Below are 21,983 nucleotides of genomic sequence, written 5' to 3' on the forward strand. Positions count from 1 at the left end.
CTATTTTAAACTTTATTTTCTGTATGGTGGTGCTACGGTAGGGTTGTCGCCTCCATAGTAAGATGTTGTCCTGTTCGATTCTCAGCTAGAGCGTCTTCTGTGTGGAGACATGCATGAATGGGCGTACCTTCGTTGAAGGTTGTGCGTCAGGGCCGGCAACTCGGCACGTAAAAATCTACTGCCAATCATTAGTGGACCGGAGTTCCGCTGTGGCGACCCCTAACCGGAAAAGCCGAAAGACAACAACAACAACAACATTTTTTTGTATTTTTCAAGGACTGTAAAACTATTGTTCTTAAAATGTTTTATAATACTTTGGAGCTTTTTCCCCAGGCCTCTCCTGAAAATGTGCTCTTACCCATTCAGACTTTCCCGGTAATCAAATGTCAATGATTAAATACATTTCTGTTTTCAGAACTTGCCATTTTAAAAGGAAGACAGAATATAATGGTTGATTAGTAAACCTTGTGATACAAGATTCTGCACCTGGACAGGAAGATGAGGGGACAGATGTAGGGTTTTCTGATTCATACTCTGAGGAGAGCATGGTATCTGATTCTCCCTGTGAGGGATCTCTTTCTTTGAGACTTTTTCTAGAATGTGCCAGTGTTTTCAGTGAGAGAACATTGAAGTTTCGTAGTTCTTCAGAAAATACAACAGGCTTTTACAAGTGGTATTGCAGAACCTTCTCTCATCCCTCCTGTGCTGGAAGCATTGGAGGATATGTGTGTAACTTCCTGCAAGTTCTCCTGATAGTCAGCCTGCTGCCCCTAAAGAACCAGATAGATTGCATAAGGTTCTTCAGTTTTTCAACGTTTTATACACTCATCCCAAACCTGACCCAGCAGCAGTAGCTTTAGTTAATAAAGGCTGCTCATCTTTTAGTTAATTCCAGTCATTCCCTTTGTGACAAGGATGGTAAATGTAATTGATAAGTATATGGGGAAAGGTATGTGCCTCTGCAACTTTGTTTTTTTGACTTTCAAATTCTTAGGCTGATATGCTAAATTTTATTCTGAATAATTGTGAAAATATGAGGAATGTTTTATCTGCGGTTCCTTCTTATAAAGAAAATATTCTTTGAATGGTTTAGATTCTTCCATTTCACAGGTTACAACTCATTGTTTAAAGTGTGTTTATGATTCTGTAGATATTTCTTGCAAGACCATGGCCACTGATACTGTATTGAGGAGTTTGCCTGGCTGTGTTCTTAGAACCTCCCAGATGATGTAAAAAAAAAAAAAAAAAAAAAAAAAAGATTTAAAAGTTTCCTTCGGATAGAAAGTTAGTTTTTGGACCCTCTGCTGCAGAGGTTATCAAAAATGAGATGAGAGGGATAAACTGATTAAGTGAATCTCTCAGATTTTTTCAACACACATTTTCTAAATTTTCCAAGGGATTCTGTACCCCCTTTTCCATTTGTGGCAAGAAACAAATTAAGCTGTCTTAGGAAATGGTAGTAAACAAAACATCCAAAAAACAATTGCAAGGGATGTGGGGAGGGTTCCCAAAAAGAAGGCAGAATCCTTCCACTTCAAAACAAGGGACAGTCAAACAATTCAGAATGACTATTTATGGATTATCTCTTACACACACACACACACACACACACACACACACACACACAGCCTGTTAGTCCCTTATCCCTTCTAGAAAATCTGACTCTCCATTTCTCTTTCTCTCTTTGGCAGCAGACAGACAAGTTTACAGATGGCAGCAGGAGAAAATTTCCTCCCTTTCAGGGAGTAATACCTCATCCACCGGACCATTTTCCTCTATTTCTCCTTCTTTTTCAACGGATGCTGACCCAGGGAGTTGTACAGCCATTTCCTCCTTCCCATTTTGGGAAAGGTTTTTACTCAAGGATGTTTTTGGTGCCGAAAATGAAAATGTCTGGAGACCAGTTCTGAACCTTTCTTTCCTAAACCAGTTTGTGAAAGTGCCTATGTTCACAGTGATGTCACTTCACATCCTATATTACCCTTTCTTTCTTATTTGAGCTTTCTAGTAACACTATATATTTAAACGATGCTTATCAACACATCCTGTTCATCCAGCCTTCAGAGATGCTTTAAGATTTTTGTGTCTGTTTCACATTATCAGTTCTCTGCCTTACCCTTTGGACTATCCACTGCATCTGGAATGTTCATATAGTGTCTAGCTACAGTTGTAGCTCATTACAGGCTACAGGGTGTCACATTTTTCCATATTTAGATGATTTTGCTATCTTTACAGAGTATTTTTCAGTGTCAGGAATCTCTGTCTTATATGAGAGAGATCTTACACAAACTGGATTCCAAGAGAACATTTAAAAGACCTTTTGACTTCTTCACACAGGATTCTTTGGGTGTCTACTAGATATCTCTGTTCAAAGAGCATTTCTTCCACAGGTAAAAGTGGATCTATATCTAGGCCTACTTCGAGTTTTCCAGTCAGAGTTCAGTCTCTGCAAAGGAATACCTCAGGATTCTGGGTCTCACGGCAGCTATAATTCTCATGATACCCATGGCAAGACTCCACATGAGAAACATACAGTGGTATCTGAAGTCTTTCTGGTCCCAGCATCTACATCCGTTATCCTTTCAAATTCTATTTTTGGGATTTTCAGAAGAGAAATCACTTGGTAGAGACGACAAACATCCCTAAGCCCAGGTCTCTCCTTCCTCCATGCTCCAAAGCAGTCAAGTCACCATAGACACTTCACACTTTGCTTGGGGAGCAGTGTCAAGATGGAAAAAGTGCAAAGTATCTGAGACAACCAGGATAGATGCAAGCACGTAAACATCAGTGATAATTATGAAGGGACTCCAGTCACTGAATCACCTCTGGTGCCCTGCACGTCTTTCAGTGGTTGCAGACAATATCACAGTGATGTAGAATATCAACAAACAAGGGGGAAACAAGTCTTACCCTCTTATTAATATACAGACTAGCCATGTTAGCTTGGGATATAACTTACATTACAGTCTCACTCTACAGGCATCCTGCATTCCGTCAGAACAGTATTGTGTGGCAGACGAGCTGAGCAGGACAAAGAGAAGCCCCCCATGAATGGAAACTTGATCAGGATGTCTTCAGAGATTTTATCCATCTGTGGGGATTCTCTCAAGTAGACATGTTTGCTTCCTCCGTGAGCAATCAGAACTGGAAGACCCGATACCCTTTCCTTTCCTTGGACGGGAATGTTCCCATATGCTATTCCACCCCTTCCACTGCTATCCAGGGTATTTCCGAAGATTCTGAAGGAATCCCCAGTTCATTCTGGTAACTCCCTTCTGGTCCATGCAACAGTGGTTCTCCCTTTTGGAAATAACTGGGGCAATTATCACAAGGTTCCTCTCAGAATGGATCTGTTCAAGCAAGAATAAGGGTTTTTGATGCATTCTAGAGTGAAACTTCATTACAGAAGACAGCCACAGCAGATGATGCACCCCTACATGCAGGAATTGCATCTGTTATATTGTAGAGCACCAGTGTATATTCAAAACACTACTTCAGGAAAAGCCTCAAAGAACATACTTCAGAAAATCTAAACACTTCAGCAGTGTTCCTTCAGAACATAAAAAGATATTGTCCAATTAACATAAATGTATTTCACCATCTGCAAAGTAGAAGACAAACTTTCAAGTTTCCAGTGTGATGTCACACAGCCAAGAAGCAAAATAATAGTTTAAAAAAGCTGCAGACAGTGCATATTCTTCAAGAAACTTCAAATCATAACTTTATGTAAAAATTCATTTTTGTTCAGATTTTTTTTTTAGCTAAGTAAGACAGCAGTATCAGAAAACTATGTCAAACAATGCTTCTACAGTAAAGGCACCATTAAATGTTTGGTTTAAAGTTAAAAACTGAGTAAAACAGTCTAAGGAAACTGTGTTAAGAAATATTCATTTAACTTTAAATGTTAGAAGTTCAGGAATGTTGCATCTTTCTAGTTGCAAAAGGGTTAAATCACAGAAGCACACTGCAACAGACACACTGTCAGATGAGTCACAGAATGAGTCAGCTTCTATCAGTATGGTTTCTGACTTAAATAACACACATTCTTTTCACAGCCTTCAGAAGTAATTGTAAATGATACTCCACATGTAATTCAAAGTGCAGTATTAAGGCACAGTATTGCACATACAGACGTAAACCCAGTCAGTGTACGTAACCTGCAGATTTCCTGACCAAGCGTAAAGCAAACATCTGCAATGTCTCAAGTTCATGTTCATTCAAATGCAGACATTCAGAATGGAATACATTCAAGTTTCTTCTTTTCAACCACCAGTGCCAGGATTATAGGGTCTTAATTCCTTTTAGGCACTGATTTACTGAGGATGTGCAGCAGGTACTAATGGAGGCATGCAAGCCTGCTAATAGAAAATCATATATAAGCAAATGGAAAATCTTTTCTAGTTGGTGCCAACAACATAACCACCACCCATTCAGTGCAAGTGTCTGTCTGATTTTACAGTATTTGTGTGAGTTGCTATCATTTGGACGATCTTAAGCCTCTATCAAGGTTCACTCTTCAGCCATTTCAGCATGTCTGCCAGTGGATCCCCCTCTTTCAATGCATTCTCATGTTAGAATGTTTTTGAAAGGGATGTTGCATAAGAGACCCCCAAGGAAACAGTTTGGGAGCTTAAACTTCTGTTAGAGAAGCTAATACTTGCTCCATTTGAACCAGCTTATCAGGCTGGCTTGAGTACTTAACATGGGAAACTGCTCTGACATTTGCAAGAAAAGTGTCTGAGTTGCAGGCATGTATAGTAGGTCAACCGTATCTCATTTTTCACAGAGACAGGGTTTCCTTGAGAACTAATCCTTCATTTAGGCATAAAGCGATATCTGGGTTTACTTTATGCCAAACTGTCCATCTCTCTTTCCTTTCCTGAACCCAGAAATGAGGGAGAGAGGATACTCCATACCTTGGATCTCCACTAACAACTCTGGTACTATCTTGACAGAACAAAATCATTCAGATCCTGTGATTTAGTTATTCATTTCTTGTGAAGGTAAGATGGGACAACCTGGATCAAAGAAGGCCATTTCCAAATGGTTGTCTCAGGCTGTACCTTCTGTTAGTCCCACCACAACAAAACTATTCAAGACTGGGTCAAGGCTCACTCTGCCAGGGCCTTTGTTTCATCCATGGCTTTTTGGAAAAGGTTGGATTCTGGAGCTATTCTAGACACCGCTAACTTGGACCTCTGTGCATGCTTTTACACAACACTACAAGACTGACTCCTTCACTACGTCTAGATTAGGCAATTATAGGACCATTTTACATGGGCTCCTGGACCCTCCCACTTCCACCTCCCAAATGTAGTAAGCTGGGGAAGTCTACCCATGTAGCTAAGGCTACTGCAACAGTGATCAGTATGCCATCCTTAAATTGGCATATGGAGTTCATAAAATCAAACCATACAAACCGTAGATGTGTGACTGAGCACTTCTGCAATAGTCTCTACCTCTCTACATACCCCTTATTTTTGTAATGTATTCTTTTGCCAAATTTGGTTATTCATGTATTTTTACTCCTAACTATGCCCTGTCAAGGCTCAGCCTCCCTTTCTCAGTTGGCATGAAAGCTCTGAATAGCATTGCCCCCAAGCCAGTCTTTTGACAGCACAGCTGAACCTGTCTAACAGTTTGGGCGCATGGAAGGTGTTCTGAAAGTTTGAAGGCTGACTGGCTGTTCTATCCTTGGCAGATTATAACCCATAAAGTTAAGGCTACTACAGCAGTGAACATTTGAACATCTGTTGTTATGGTAAGTTTACTTGGGCAGCTGTACTTTCTGCAGCAGTTTATGGTCTGTTAGTAGTTGCCTGCTAGATTTTTCATTTGTTTTTATGAACTCCTTCTCCCACCCTAAGGATGGCAAGGTTGTTTGGTTTAGTGGGATGCCTTGTGCAGGCTGTCCATTTTGACTCTGCAGAAGTACTTTTATGCCGGAAGATGGTCTACTGTATATTGTAGTTTTTCAGTTATGTTTAACAACAGCGTGGTGATGGAGAAATATGTTGCTGTTACTCTCTTGTCTGCTTTTTACCCTCATAAATGGCCTGAACTTGTTTTGCTAAATATTGGTTATAAAGTGCATCACATAGAGAACAGTCCTTTGCTGTCTAAATGACAGCACAGCAGAAACCAGTTCTTGTCTCACTGAATGTTTGACACAGCATTTAACACGGTGTTAGTACAGTCAGTCTGCTTCAGATGCCTGTGTTATACTATCATAGTTCACATGAGATTAACAGTGGAACCTGCCCATAAATGGCTGAGAGATTAATTCCAACAGCTGGAAGTCTTTGCGCTGTCTTATAACTATTATAACCCCATAACTGTTAAATTAATGCTTGAAGCCAGTAAGGGAGTTGATCTGCAGTTGTAATCAAATCAAATCTGCACATTGAAATTGGTTTACTCTAAATAAGGTTGGTATGTTACCTTTTTAAGCACAGCTTGCAGTTGTGGATGTGGTTCTGTAGGTTGAATATGTGCAGTAAATTGTAAGAAGTATTTTGGGACTAAGTAATGGATGAAAGCTCATGTGTGCACTCCAAGAACTAGAAGTATACATGTAATTCAAGGATGTAACATTGCAGAATATCTGTGGGAGCAGAAACCATATACCTTTTGTTACTTGATTGTCATTTATATTTGAATGCTGGCACATGTACACCTCATTTTGACAGTAGTAATGACCTTGAACTTCTATGCGACATCCAGCTCAAATTAAAAATCGGGATCCAAATATTTAATTTCTTCAGATCACTTTGTGTTCATTTGCTGGACCTGTCATTATTGAAAAATGTAGCTATGCAGCTGCCTAAATTTGTTTAGTAACAATTTTTTTTGTCATTTCTCAGGTTGCCTTCCAGCATTTTCAGGAACTGGATGAGCACATCAGCTATGTTGCAACAAAGGTCTGTCACCTTGGTGACCAACTGGAGGGGGTAAACACACCACGGCAACGGGCTGTAGAGGCTCAGAAGCTGATGAAGTACTTTAATGAGTTTCTGGATGGAGAGCTAAAGTCTGATGTTTTTACAAATCCTGAAAAGGTAAGTGCTGTCAGCAGGATAAAAGCAGTTCAAAGCAATAAGCAGCTCTGTCCTAATTACAAGCTGCTACCACGACTTACCACGGTCAGACTTCAAACCGACTTTTTAAAGATTTATTGTTCTGAAATGTAAATGAATGGTGCCAGCCTGCAGAGTGTTGATAAAGCATTTGTATTTCATGACTAAATGTGGAGAGGTGAGCAGCTTTAATTCTCTTTTAGGACGTTATGTGAGACTTGTGTAACACAGAACATTGTATAACTTAATCATGTGCAAGTACCCTCCTTCATAAAGATTTGTTTTCTTATTCCATTCTTTGCAAGCTTTGTTGCCATAAGCTAGTACTCATGAGCAGACCTACAGAGTGGTGGTGTGCCAGATGATGATTGTGATACTGTGGCATACAATAATGTTTTCTATTCATTTCTGTCCCACTCTTTGCACACCTCTACTTAAAATGATTGTGCACTTATCTGCATGGAAGTAAAAGGCCTTTGGTGGCACTATGGTACTGAATCACACTAAGATAGATGTGCCTTATGGCAAACTTCATTTGTCATGGTACTGAATCTGCTTTGTTCCTATTTGGAACTCATAGATTCATAGACTGCTACTAGGCTAATGACTCAGTGGGGCTTTCTAAGCATAACCAAGTTTTCTGAAAATAATAATGATGTCCTGTATTCAAGTAGGACATTGAGGGTCAGGCATTTATAAGCTATCTTTGTCCATAAGGGGCATGGGTGCTAGGCATGGTGTAAATTTCCTGTTCCCCATCCACTGCTGTAGGTTGTTTAAACTGGGTAATAGATGAACTCTGCTTCACATGTATGAGAAGTCTGTTCCATAGGCGGCACCAGTCTCTGCGACACTTACCTGTTTCTCCAGCATGTTCTGTTTTAAGTCACAGTCAAAATTCAGGTCCCTAGATCTTGTATTTGGTGCTCTCTGAATTTTCAATATGTTAGGAGATTCATAAATGTGGGGTTTGTGAATGCCATGTAAGCCAGGCATAGATCACCCCTCAGCAGTCTATAGGAGATTGAGTAGAGGGAAAAGGCTTTAAGGCACCCTGCATAAGGCAGGTTTGCTCCACCTTGTTTTTTTTTTTTTTTGCAAGGAATTTTGTGAGGTCGATTTTAGTTGCTGCATATGCCTGGTCAGGTATATACCAAAGGGAGTATTGTACTCTGTGATTGATCTGACAAGTGTAGAGTACAGTGGGATAATGACCTTGCTGGACATAGATGCCGTGCTCTTACTTATATGTAGTGCAACAAAAGAGAATTTCCTCACCGCTGTGGCTACATGGTGGTTGAAGGTAGGGCTACTGTCTACGTGTGTACCCAGATCCCTGACCACTGGGTCAACTCTTAGGGGTGTGTTATCAGCATGGTAATTAGCTGAGATGGTTGACTTCCCAAAGGCTACAGTTATGCATTTCTTAGCACTGAGTTTAAGATCATGGCTTTGGCACCATTTGTTAGTCAGAGATGGACCTTCTTGAAGAATGCTAGTGTCTGCAGAGAAGTCAGTAATAACCCCCAGGTTGCAATCCTCTGCAAACTTAGTCAGCATAAACCTTCACCATTTGCTTCCATTTCAGAGAAATAAATGCCAAAAAGGAGTGGGACCAGTATCGAGCCCTGGGGGACTCCAGTAGCGACTGGCCTCTTGGTGGAGGTAGTCTCACCTGTTTTGACCTCCCGTGTTCTATCACTGAGCCAGTTGGCTATCCAGTGGATGATAAAAGGGTTTATGCCTAAATTAGTGAGCTTGTCTGTAATGACCAAGTCAGGTATTGTATCAAAAACATTAGCCAGATTGAGGTAAGCTGTGTGCACAGTCTTACCTTCATCCAGTGCTTGGGTGACCCTCTCAAAAAAAGTTCACCAGCTTTAATGGGCATGATCTTCCTAAGAAATCCGAACTGTGATGGGTCCAGCATTTGCAGTTTACCTGTGTCCTCCTTTCATAATGTCTATAATGATTCTTTCCATGGAGTTACATACGAGGCTGGTAAAACGTATGGGCTGTAATTACCTGGATTAGTTGTTGGACATTCTTTTTGCAAGGGAGTGACTATAGCAATCTTCCATTCCTTGGGCACAAAACCTAACTGAAGGTTCCAGTTAAAAACTGATTCAAGTGGACCAGAGAGGTCATGTTTCACTGTTTATTAAACATCCTGGGATGGTTATTGGGTCCCATCGATGCAGTGTTTTTGGCCTTGGAAAATGCATTGATGACCTATTCCCAAGTAATGGTTGGGGGGATTGTTTTATGTGGTATTTCCTTTGGACTATTGGGGAGAGTGGGGGGGGGGGGGGATTTGAGCTGAACATGTCAGCCAAAATTTTGGCAATGTCCTCTGGTTCATTGTGAGTGATGCCATTTACAGTAAGTTCTATGCATTGTTGTGTTTTTCCTCTGAGGTTGCTGACATAGCTGTAGAAAGCTTTGTGGTTCTCCTTTGCCTGAGAAGCTGTTTTTTCCTTCAAATTTAGCCTTTGAAGTATTGTTTAACTCTCTTAGCTGCTTGTTTAAATTGGTCAGGGCGCTTTTAGTATTTATGGCTTTGTTCCTCCCACACTTGCCCTAGATTTTTTTTTTGTTGTTGTTTAACTGATTGATATTGTAATTCCACTAGGGTGGCTTGTCTTTTGAATTTCTTATTCTTATTACGTGTGGGCACAGCTTGCTCTATACAGTTGTACAGAGATTTTGTAAATAGCTGCATGTGTGCTATGATGTTTACTGGGTTTGGTGTTACTTGGAGTTTAGTCAAGGTGTTGCTTAGTAGCAAGAGGTTAGTCTTGGAATAGTTTGGATTTAATTTTTTTTTTTTTTGCGGTAGTACTACCTTATGGTCAGATTTGATGAGGGAAGATATTAGGTTGCATATAGTTTGTTATATGAGTAGTAACACTGACCATTTTTAAAGTTTTTAGCCCACTTGCCTCTGCCTCCCTTACCCATAACTCCCCACTCCTCCTTCAGTTCCCTGGAACTAGTTTGCTGCTATTCTGGTGTGCAGCTCGATAGCGACTCTGCAGTTTCAATTTTTGAGACCTAGCATAGTGTTTTTTCTAAGAGTTTGCTGTTCCCTTACCTTTTTTCTGTACCCTTTTCTGCTGTCTATCTTCTTGGGTAGCTAGGTAAGTAGCTTTTGCTCATTGTCCTCTTGTCTTCCCTCCCTTTTATCACAGTTGGTGTTTTTTTTTTTTTTGTGTGTGTGTAGTGTTTATTTATAATGGATGTTGTAGTAGTATAGTTTTTTGTTTTAAGTATGGAGAAAGGTTTTAACTCATTCCTTCCAGTGCAGCACTTTTGAGTGTGTACCTTTAACTACCAGTGGGTGTGGCTTGAGCCTTCAAAAAAATTAAGTTTTCACATTATAGTTCTAATAAATACTCATTGACACAGGTCAAATATCAGTCCAATTTTTTTTTGCCATCATGTGTGCTTCAAGTTAAAATATTCTGGTACCTTGTATGTAACATTGTTTTGGAATTATTGATTCAGATATGAACAAGCAATATTGGATACCTAGAGGTGCAGTAGGAGGTAACTGCAGCAACACCTGGAGGTGCACTTGGCTGTTTTGTTTTTCCTGTAGGTACAAGTTGCTTTCCCAGAATGTACATCTAAAGTAGATCTGTTGTCTCGGACCAATACATCTAGATTCTGTATGCTGTTTGTGAAGTTTTGTGTGCTAGTGCCATCAATGGATGTAGGACCAAGCTGGTTTTAAAAGGGCTTCTACCCTTGGGTTCCCCTCTCTTTTTCCTCTGTTTCTAGACTGGCTTCTCCCTCCACTCCAAAGACCGGGTCTGAGAAGCCCTGACATTGAGAGTCCAGACCTTCCAAAGGGAATCGCAAAAGATCCTGTTCATCTTCTGCTTTTGGCCTTGCTTCATCAGGCTTGCCAGACCTGAAGGTCCCTTGATTTTTGGGGTCCCCTGGCTGCCCCTGGCATCTGTTTTTGCTCCAACATCTCTGAGCCAAGAACCAGTAAGAGTTTTCCTTCTCCAAGCGTCCCAAGTCACTTCTTGATCAAAGGGGCCCCTTCGGCTAGGGCAGCTTCCCCCTTTTCACCAAAAACCTCCACTAGAGCCATCGGCATAGTCTTCCCCATCCCCGCCTCAGTTCAAAGTCTCTCCAACTTGAATCTAACACATGGGGTCTTCTTCCAAAAGACCTTCTAAGCCTCCATTTGATGACTTCTTCCATCTGATCATCGAGGTTGGTGGGTAGTATTAAAAACTCCTGAATTGGAGCAGCTGATGTTCTGTTTGCAGCCACAGATGCATTTAGACTGTATCCTTTCAGGTCTGGATTTGGTACCTGGACCTTCGGCTTCGTCCTTCTGGCTTCCTCCCTCCACTCCTTCAGATCTAAGGTCTTCAGGGCTGACTAAATTTCTACCCCCCCCCCCCAGGTTGCAACTGATGGCTCGGCTGTTATCGGCTCCATCCTTTTCCTTGGTTGCCTGGACTCCGACCTTTTCGGGGTTGTCAGGACTTTGGAGTTGTTGTATTGAAGCAGGAGTTTGTGTAGGGGTCAACGGGTCCTGCTTTGTGTTAGTCACTTCCACTCGGGGCTTTGAACAGCTCAGCACCAAGAGAGTAGATCTTTTTCTTCTTCTTCGGCTTTTCCCGGTTAGGGGTCGCCACAGCGGATCATCTGTCCGCTCATGATTGGCAGTGGAGTTTACAGTGTCGAGTTGCCAGCCCGGCACCCAACCTTCCACAGAAGGCACACACATGCACACACTCACACCTAGGGCCAATTAGAGTGTCCAGTCCACCTACTGCATGTCTTTGGGATGGGGGAGGAAACCGGAGCACCCAGAGGAAACCCACGTGACCACAGGGAGGACATGCAGACTCCGCACAGAAGGCACCCCAGCCAAGAATCGAACCGGAGAACCTCTTGCTGTGAGGCGACAACGCTAACCGCTGCACCACCGTGGCCGCCCTCACCAAGAGAGTAGATGAAAACAAATTAATTAATAAGAAAGCCCAAATAATCAAGTCACTGGAACTTTCTAAGGTAGGAGTACAAAAATTGCTTTTTCTAGATTAAGACAGGAAGCATGGTGAAGGCACTATTAACGGTCTTATTTCGACAGACAAAGGGGTCACGCTGAGGGACCCCCCCCCCCCAACTTACTTGGAAGAATTAAAGAACAACTTCTCATGACTCTACTCTGCAAATTCGAAGGCAGAATTAGGAAGGGAGAGAACAGAGCATCTGCTAGAGGGCTTGGTGTTTCCACACTTAAATACCAAGTAGAAGAACCAGTTGCTGCTTCGACGGGAGGAAATTAGGCAGGCAATGCCCAGACAAGCACCTAGAAAGTTCTGTTGTACTCCCTATGGATCTATGGAAATTGCAGGAGGACCCATGTTTCACTCTATATGAACATCAGTTTAATGAGATAATCAAAACCAAGGTGGTACCTGCATCTTAGAAGTGGGCAGTAATCACAATTATCCATAAGGAAGGGAAGGATAAGTGGTATACTGCCCTCTGATAGACCAATATTCATATTAAATCTTGATTATAAACTATTTATGACCATCGTTGTAGCTAGGCTAGCAAAGTACATGTCTTTATTGGCAAACATAGGTACTTAATAGGCTATTGGCACAAGAGCCTTTACAAGCCTAGCCAATATTATCCAGATATGATAATATTATACTGTATCCAAGTACCCCATCCCATACCTGGGGAATTATCATGGTAGTGGGTCTTTGGGTGTTGGAACCCTGTGTCATTTTATAGACTCTCTGTTCATAAGGGACGCAGGCAGTACCCCAAGAGTGAATTTACTGTTCCATATCCATTTATCCAAATTCCTTTTGAAGTTTTATGAAGATGGGAAATTTATCCCATAGATGAGATAGTCTTTGGGATACTAATCTGTCTGTTCAGAGTCAGAAATAAGGTTAATTTCCATGGAATGCGATACCTTGTATAATTTTTCTTGCGAATATGTAACATTTTCATCAGGGCTGGATCAAAGAATGCCTTTCAAGCACAAGTCCCCTCTCCGTAAATGATATGAGACAGAGTAAAGGGGTGGGACCTTTAATCAGTCTGCGTAAGACATGTGCCTTATGCTTAGTATTTTTTAGTGAGAAACCTCTGGGGCCACTCCACTTGGTGTAAGTACCTGGATTGGTACATGCAGAGAGGAGCATTGTACTCGGTTATGGGCCTGATGAGGGCCTAGTATAATGGTACTATGACTTTCTTTGATCTTGTTGCCATGTCTTTAAGTTGAGCCACAGAGACCGATTTTTTTCACTACTGTAGCAACCTGATGGTCAAAGTTTAGGTTACTGTCTGTCTGTGTTCCTAGCTCCCTCACCGATAGATCTACTTTTAGGGGTGTGCCATCAATATTATAATTTGCAGGGATATCTGATTTACCAAAGGGGATGATTATGCATTTTTTAGCATTTTAGTCTCAGACCATGGTTTTGGTGCCGTCTGTTTGTCATTTTAGACCTGTTTGTAGGATGGCAACATCATTTGGGGATTCAGTGATTGCTCCCAGCTTACAGTTATCAGCGAACTTGGTGAGCCAGAGGCCCCAACATCTGCCTTACTTCAGAGAGGTATATACCAAGCAGTAGGGGTCCCAACACTGAGCTCTGTGGGACACCACTCGCAACAAGTTTCTTATCGGAAGTGAATTCACCTTACCGGACAACATTTGTCTTGTCAGTGTGCCAGTTGACTATCCATCTGATGATGTAGGGGTTTATACCTAACTCTGCAAGTTAATTTGTGATCCCCAAGTAGGAAATTGTGTAGAAAGCTTTGGCTAGGTCTAGAGTGTGTACGGTTTTACCCTCATCCATGGCCTTGGTGACTTTCTTGAAGAAGTCCACCAGATTGAACAGGCATGACCTACCTTTGACAAAGCCAAATTAGGTCTGGTCCAGTTTTTGGAGGGTTCCTATGTCATTATTGATGAGGTCCATGATGATTCTCTCCATGGCCTTGCAGATAAGACTGGTCAAGCTTATGGGTCTATAGTTCCCTGGGACAGTTGATGGGTCCCCCCTTGTGCAGAGGGATGACTGTTGCAGTCCTCCATTCCTTTGGGGCAAAGCCCATTTGGAGGCTGTAGTTAGAGGGTTTCTAGTGGCCCTGATAGATTCTGCTATAAGCTCTTTAAGAAGCATCGTAGAATGTTGGGCCCCACGGAGGCTGTGTTTTGGCTTTAGCAAGCACAGAAAGGTCCTGTTCTCTCATAATGACTGGTAGGAGGATGGTTGCAGGGATTTCTTTGGGTAGGAGGTGATAGTAGGGAAGAAGTTGGAACTGAACTTGTCAGCCAGCAGGTTTGCTACAGTTTCAGGCTGGGTATAAGTATTCCTGTTTATAATTAACTTTGCACATTGCTTAGCATTTCCCCTGAGGTTACAAACATAATTTAAAAAAGCCTTATGGTTGTCTTTCACCTGGGATGCTGTCTTTGCCTCATAGTTTGCTTTGGCAAATTTGACCAGCTGTCTAATTTGTTTGTTTAGACTAGTGAGTGTCTTTTTGTACTGAGTTGTCTGTTTCTTCTTGGCTTTGGAGAGGATTTTTTTTCCTTTTGTTGAATAACCTGTTTATGCAAGGGTCCATCAGGGCAGTTTATTTTTGCCAGTAATCATAGGTTTGCCTTCTTTATGCAGTTATGAATGTGGTTGTACAGTGCTTTTGTGTACAGCTCAGAGTTGGCGTTTGTGTCATCTGGGTTCGTTGGGGCTTGAAAGTTTTATTAAGCTATCACTTAGTTTGAGGTAATTGGCCTTTGCAAAGTTCTTAACAGGTTTGGAGTTTGGTGGGGGGTTATAGGTTAGTTTCAACACTAACCTTTATGCCCTGTGCTATGCGTCAAGCATACATGTGGCATACAGTGTACCTTAAAGCAACCTAAAGGCTTTGGTATGCTGGCCGGACATCTGGCCGGCCTTGGCAGGGGATCCCCATTGTTATTAATGCTGCAGCAGTGAAGAGAAGGATATCTACTGTTATGCTACGATTTCACACAGCTGTACATTCTCCTGGGTGAGGAGTGCTTCCAGGGAATATATATATGTTTATTTAAACTCCTAGCATTGAGTAGCACTGCTTTTAGGTAGTTGTGGATGATTTTTGTTATGTTGGAGGGTTTAACAACTTGGCTCAGCTTAAAAAAGGCACTCCAGGGATAGTTAAAGTTTTTGCCAGTATCGGTAAGCCACTCCGGGGATAGATAAAGTTTTTGCCAGTATCGGTAAGCCAAGTGGTGACAAGTGCAAACCATCTCTAACAAAGCATTATGGTTTGTCGATCATGACTTCCCAGGCTGACATATATTGGATCCCTTTGTTGTGACACCAGACACTAAGCCAGTTGTTGAAGTCAGGTGCTTTTTACTGGCACTGGGCCATCGTCATAGGTGAAGGTAGGATGCTACTCAAGGCTAGATTCATATCTGCCTGGGACACACATTCAGAGAGCTCCATCATGTGTGTCTTCATATAGTGCAGTGAGGTACGTCTTAGGTCATTTATACCCACGTGAATTGTGACCATGTCATACTGTTACCTGTGATTTAAAGACCCAAGTGCATGCATGAACTGGTGGATCCTAGCTCCAGGCAGATAGCTCATTGTGATTGTCTACTTGTTTAGCTTGGTAAGGGGGACATCAGTATGTCTTGCAGTGGAATCCTCAATAACTAGAATGTTTGGCTGTGTGGTATTTTGCCTTATTGGCTTGGAAGTATGGCTGCTGTGACTTTCAGAGTTGTGTTTTGTGAGGTGCTGTCTTTCTTGAGTGTGTGCAGGGCCACTGAGAGATGCTTTTAGGAGGTCTTTGAGGTTTGGGTAGATTACAAGTGAGTACCTCTGCATATGTGGGTCTGTGTTTGTTCCTTAGTGTTGGTAGTGAGTGCTTTGGGTGTAACGCTAACAACCTGATTTGCATTTTTCTGATGTGTGTGTGTGTGTGTGTGTGTGTGTGTGTGTGTGTGTGTGTGTGTGTGTGTGTGTGTGTGTGTGTGTGTGTGTGTCTTTGTGTGCGTGCGCACTTTGCCTCCAGTGACATCTCTCACACACTGTATTTGTCTGTTCTAAAATTAAATGGTTATCAGTGAACATGTGGCAGTTACTGTACTGCCTCAGGATGTCCATATCCAACAGGCCAGAAACAGAGATGACAGGGAACTGCCTATCCATTGTACCAGGTCTTTAAGTAGATGGGAAGGAGTAGGGCAGAGTCATTTAAAGGTCAAAGTGAGTGTTTTAGTAGTATGCTGTTAGATGACCTGGAGTGGTACCAGCATCTGCACAAATTGACAGCTCTTTGAGCAACTGTGAACAATGGGAGACTATGGAGAGTGTTTGTTTTCTGTAGAGGATTTTAAACTCGAGAGGTTTGCTTATGTACAAGACATGCGCAAATGGGAGTCTTTTATACCAGCAGAATGAAAGACTTTTACACAGTTAAGCCCTCAGGCCAATCAGATAAACACACGATAAGTACAAAATAAAACTAAATTCTAGGAAGACTGAAACAAAATAAAATATACTACATCCGATACACTGAAGTAGGAAAGACAGCGCACGTTTATTCATACATTAAGCGTTTTTATCTCAAAAGAGAGACTTCATCAGAAACACACAATAAGCCTTGCACTAGCAATTCCCATCTTGGTTGGGTTGAATTCAGCTATCTGCTCTCACCAGAGTGCAAAAGATCAGATAGGTTTTTTTGGGGGTGGGGGCAGTAGACTGTTTATAACCTAACAAGGGACACATTTATATTAGAAAATGCAAAAAAGGTGAAGGAGAAAAGTGGCGATGGTGAGCCTGGTTGCTGAAAAGGCCTTTGACTTAGTAGGATAATCTTTTCTCAGGAAGGTGCGTTTGAAGTTTGGGCTCGGGGGGGGGGGTACTTTTTTGGACCTGCTACACTGTGTATATGACTAGGCACAAGCCTGTATTAAAATGTAGTGGGGGCTGTCGAAACCCTTCCAGGTATCAAGGAGTACTGGACAGGGCTGCTGTCTGTCCCTAGTCCTTTTTGCTGTATATTTAGAGCCACTGGTAGAACTCATTAAAACTTTCAAAATCAGAGGCTGTGGTGTAGGAGGGCAGCAGTACAAAGTTGCCGTATATGCAGACGATATGTTGATCTTCTTAGAAGACTTTGGAAAAGACTTGCTGAAGATATATGACCTGCTAGAAAGGTTTGTAGTAGTATCAAGATTTAAAGTAAATGTAGAAAAAAGTGCAGATTTCATTAACTAATCATACTTCAGTGGAAGAGCTACAGGTGAGGGCAAGGGGTTTTAAGAAGCAAACCTGTGTCTAGTACTTGGGAGTTTGGATGAGATAGTCTTTGAAAAAAATATGGGGAAGATGTATAGTAAAGTGTTAGAAGGACTGGGGTAGAGATTCAGAGGTGGAAGTACCTGGATCAGGAGTATTGTTTGCTCCTTTGCCTATATAGATTTTAAACATTTCCCCAAAAGCCACTTAAAGGGCTTTTTAAAGTGGTAGAAAACTCAATGCTGAGTTTTGTTTAGGACTGAGCAAAGCCTCGGGTCTCCTGGTTTAGGAGGAAGTAAAGTGGTTAGGGCTCTTGGACCCAAGTAGTTATTTCTTGACTGAGTATCTGTAGCAATGCAGTCAAATAAATATGAAGCTAGGCAGAAGAGTGTAGTGACTCTACTCATGAATAGGCAGGACAGTAAGTAGCAGATACAGTTAAGGTATGACCTCTTTTGATCTGGATGCAAACCCTTTTGTGATTAGGTGGGCCACATAGAAAGATTTTCTAACCACTTTGGCAATGTGATTATCAAAGGAGAGATTACTATCTACTTGGGTCCCCAGATTCCTTATTACGTTTTCCGTATTTAGGGGACTACCATCTATGTGGTAGTTTGTGGGTACTTTGTTATTTCCAAAGGGAATAACATGCACTTTTTGGCATTTAGCTTGAGGCCATGATTTTGACACCAGGTATCCATCTCAGTGAGACCCTTTTGGAGGATGTCTTGTCAGCCGGTTAGCCAGTTATAGCCCCTAGTTTGCAGTCGTCTGCGAACTTGGTCAGCCATAGTCCTCCTGTGCTTGTCTGTACCTCTGAGAAGTATATGCCAAACAGGAGGGGTCCTAGGACTGACCTGGGGAACGCCACTTGTAACCGGTTTAGAGTCAGACCTAGCTCCCGCAACTCTCACCATGTGGGTTCTGTCTGTGAGCCAATTGGCAACCCATCTTGTGACATAGGGGTTTATGTTCAGGCTGGTGAGCTTGTCTATAATACTAGAATGGGGAATGGTGTTGAAGGCCTGTGCGAGGTCTAGGTACGCTGTGTGTACCACCTTTCCCTCATCTATAGCCTTGGTAACTGTCTCAAAGAAGTCCACCAGGTTTAGTAGGCGTGATCTGCCCTTAACAAAGCCGAAATGGGTAGGGTCCAGTTTTGGAGGTTCCCAATGTCTCTGTTAAAGAATTCCTTGATGATGCACTCCATAGCCTTGCGGACCAAGCTAGTCAGGCTTATAGGGCGATAGTTCCCAGGGTCTGTTGTGGCTCCACCTTTGTGGAGCGGAGTAATCGTTGCTGTGCGCCACTCTGTCAGTATGTAGCCTGTGGTGAGGCTGAGTTTGAACATTGTGTTTAGGTGAGGGGTTAGTTCGTCTTTGAGCTCATGTAGGGCACAGCCTGGGACACCATCCAGTCCCATTGATGCTGTGTTTTTGGCTTTGAAGAGGGCTATTTTAACCTGAGTGTCTGTAATTTCAGGGGCTCTACATTCTTCTGGTATGGTTATGGGCCCTTTTGGGGGTCGGGGGGGGGGTGAAGTTTGCACTGAACCTGTCTGCCAGAATGTTGGCAATATCGGTTGGTTCAGTGTATTGTGTGCCATTCTGCACTAACTCTGAGCAGATCTTAGCATTGCCACTTAGATTCTTGACATAGCTAAAGAATACCTTGTGGTTATCTTTGGAGTCCTTGGCAAGTTTTCTTTCAAAGCTCGCCTTGGACGATTTTATAAGGGATCGTAGTTGCTTGCTGATACTGATCAGGGATGTCTTCCTTTCTTGGGATTTTACTCTTTTCTCTACTAGTTTCCTCCTCCTATTGTATAGCTTGTTTATGGCAGGGGTCCACCAGACTGGTTTCCTTTTCTTGGAGGAGTGAGTCTTGGTTTTGCTTAGGATAGCACGATCCATGCATTCTTGTAGGTGCCCGTAGAATGCATTAGTAAAGGATTTTGCAGCTTGGGCAGCGTTATCCTTTATAATGGGGGCTTTGAAACTTTCCACCTCCAGCTTAAATAATGTGAAGTTTGCATTTGAAAAGTTTTTCATGGTGGTTTCCTTGTTCGGGGGTGGGGGCGGAATGTGAATATCCAAAGTGATTTGTTTATGGTCTGATCTAACCAGCGAGGGGTTGACCTCCGGTGTGGAGCACCGGTCGCCCATGTTGGTGATGACCAGGTCCAATATGTTGTCACCTCTGGTGGGAGTGTTGACCAGTTGTTCCAGGGCGTTTTGAGTTTATAAATTCTAGGAAATGTTGGGCAAGGGAGTTAGTACTTGAGTAGTTCTTCCAGTTTATGTTTGGGTAGTTGAAATCGCCCAATATTAGGGTGTTTGGTAGGACCTTTATGTTACCCAGTGTTTCCAGAAGTGCGGAATGGATCTTGGGACATGGTGGGTGATCTGTATCAAGCTACAGTTTGAATTGCAGTTTTGCCAGTTGTTAGTTGCACGTGGATAATCTCTGAAGCATCGTGCTGTGCCACTAACGTGGAGGTGTGGGTATCCTTGATGAGTATGGATACTCCCCCATCCTTTTGTATTTCAGTCCGGGTTCTGTGGCCGAAATGTATGGTATGAGTTGTAGCCTGGTAGTGCTGAGGTGCTCTCTGGAGCCTTAAACCAGGTTTCTGTTAGACAGATTATGATAGATCTGTTAGGTAGATTATGTTAAGATAGATTGTTAGATAGATTATGTTAGATATGGGATAGATTACTGGAAATATATTCCCAATTCAAGCAGTTGGAGATAGCTGTTGGTAATCTGTTAACCCCAACAGATGTAAAGCCATGGAAGAAGAACTATATTCTGCCCATTGGGAACTCCTGGCTTGGGAAAAGGGAAGAAGCTTGTAAAAGTTGGGTGAGAGAGACTGGGATAAAATACTGGAAACTTTTAAAGAGTGGGTCAGGATGGAAGACATGGGGAATATTACAAGAGATTTTTGGTTTGAGAGAAGGACATGTATTAGAATTAGAAGATTTAAAATTTACAGCAAGAAGCCTAGAGAGATATCCTGAGGGTAACATCCCCTAACAAGTAATTATAGACTTGCTAATCGGGAATACAAATACGATAATTTAATACTAAAGGGAAGATTAGCTTGTCTTATGAAGGGATAAAGCAAACTGGCAGTAAACCAGGACTTAACTGGAAAGAAGCATGAAAAGGAAACTGTAGAGGGAGATCTCAGTTGAACAGCAGAAACAAATATGTAGGCTAACTGGGTATGCCACAGAAAGCCAAAAGTAAGAAATCGTTCCATGGAAATGACTACAAAAATTTTTTATAGACCATTTAGAATCTCTAAAATGTTTCCTGGGGAATCCTGCAGACAGCTGGAGATGCAGAATGCAAGATGGAGGACGTGGAGCAATGTCTTCTGGGGTTGCTCAGGTTCAACTGGGATTCAAAACTGAGTTACAGGACATGGTCAGTAGAATATTTGAAAAGGAAGTAATCCTTGTCGGTTCATAGGATGATACTAGGCTGTTGTCCCAGAGGCCCTTATAAGCCTAGCCAAGAATTTCGCCTATTTTCCTACAAAGTCAACACCTGTTTCCCCTGTCCAGCAGGGACACTGGTGGGATCTCAGGGGTGAATTTTTCTCTTTCCCATCCAGTCGTCCAGGTTCCTGTTAGAGGGCTGTTAAGGTACTCTGCTTGACATGGAGAGGGAGTGTTTGGGATACAAATCTATCCCGCCAACAAGTTCTGTTAATGTCACAGACCAGGTTGAGGCCTTTAGTGCAGGCTGCGCTACTGGAGTTTGACTTGCGGATTTGCAGCAATTCCATCAAGGCTGAGTCTGAGATGGCCTTGTATACCAGACACAGGTTACCTCTGAACAGTCTATATGAGGCTTGAGTAGAAAGACAGGGCTTTTACCCTTCCTGCGTAGGATAGGTGTTTGAGACCCTGGATTTTCCTGGTCAGGAACCTCTGTGGTCTCTCCAGCTGCTATTATGACCAACTTTTCCTGGATGAAATGCCCTTACTTATGAGGTGGGCCATGTATTATAAAGCTTTACGTACAACGGAGTCAACGTGGTGGTCAAAAGTCAGACTGCTGTCAACCTGGGTGCCCAAGTCCCTTACGACTGATTGCAAGCTTAGTACGTTGTTATTAATGGAGACAACATTTCCCCAAAGGGGATAATGATGCATTTCTTGGCATTCAGTTTGAGGTCATGCTTCTGGCACCAGTCATTAGTTTGGGTAAGACCCTCACTGAGGATGTTCACATCACTAGGGGAATTTAATACAGCACCCAGCTTGCAGTCATCTGCAGACTTGGTCTGCCGTAGACCACTTGTTTTGGCTTGCAGCTCAGAAAAGTATATCCCAAACAGTAGAGGCCCCAAGACTGATCCTTGGGCTATGAAGCTCGTTACGGGTCTACGACTAGAGGCGGCTTCCCCTATTTTGACTGAGTGGGTTATATCAGTGAGCTGGTTAGCTACCTATCTGGTAACATATGGGTTGATGCCTAGCTGTGAGAGTTTAGCTATTATGCCCAAGTGGGGAATAGTGTTGAAGACTTTGACTAGGACAAGGTAGGCGGTGTGCACAGTCTTCCCCTTGTCCATGGCTTT

The 21,983-nt window shown here is 42.4% G+C and overlaps 1 protein-coding gene across 1 annotated transcript in view; it reads left to right on the plus strand.

The window, feature by feature from the left end:
- Positions 1-21,983, plus strand: part of LOC122803891 (exocyst complex component 5-like) — a 109,430-nt gene that overhangs the window by 31,893 nt on the left and 55,554 nt on the right. The window contains exon 3 of the mRNA XM_044073574.1: positions 6,864-7,058. Coding sequence (XP_043929509.1) covers positions 6,864-7,058 — 195 coding nt within the window. The remainder of the gene's footprint in view (positions 1-6,863; positions 7,059-21,983) is intronic.

This window comes from Protopterus annectens, chromosome 6.part0 (assembly GCF_019279795.1).
Source record: "Protopterus annectens isolate FY-2018-M chromosome 6.part0, PAN1.0, whole genome shotgun sequence".
Classification (NCBI taxonomy): domain Eukaryota; kingdom Metazoa; phylum Chordata; order Ceratodontiformes; family Protopteridae; genus Protopterus; species Protopterus annectens.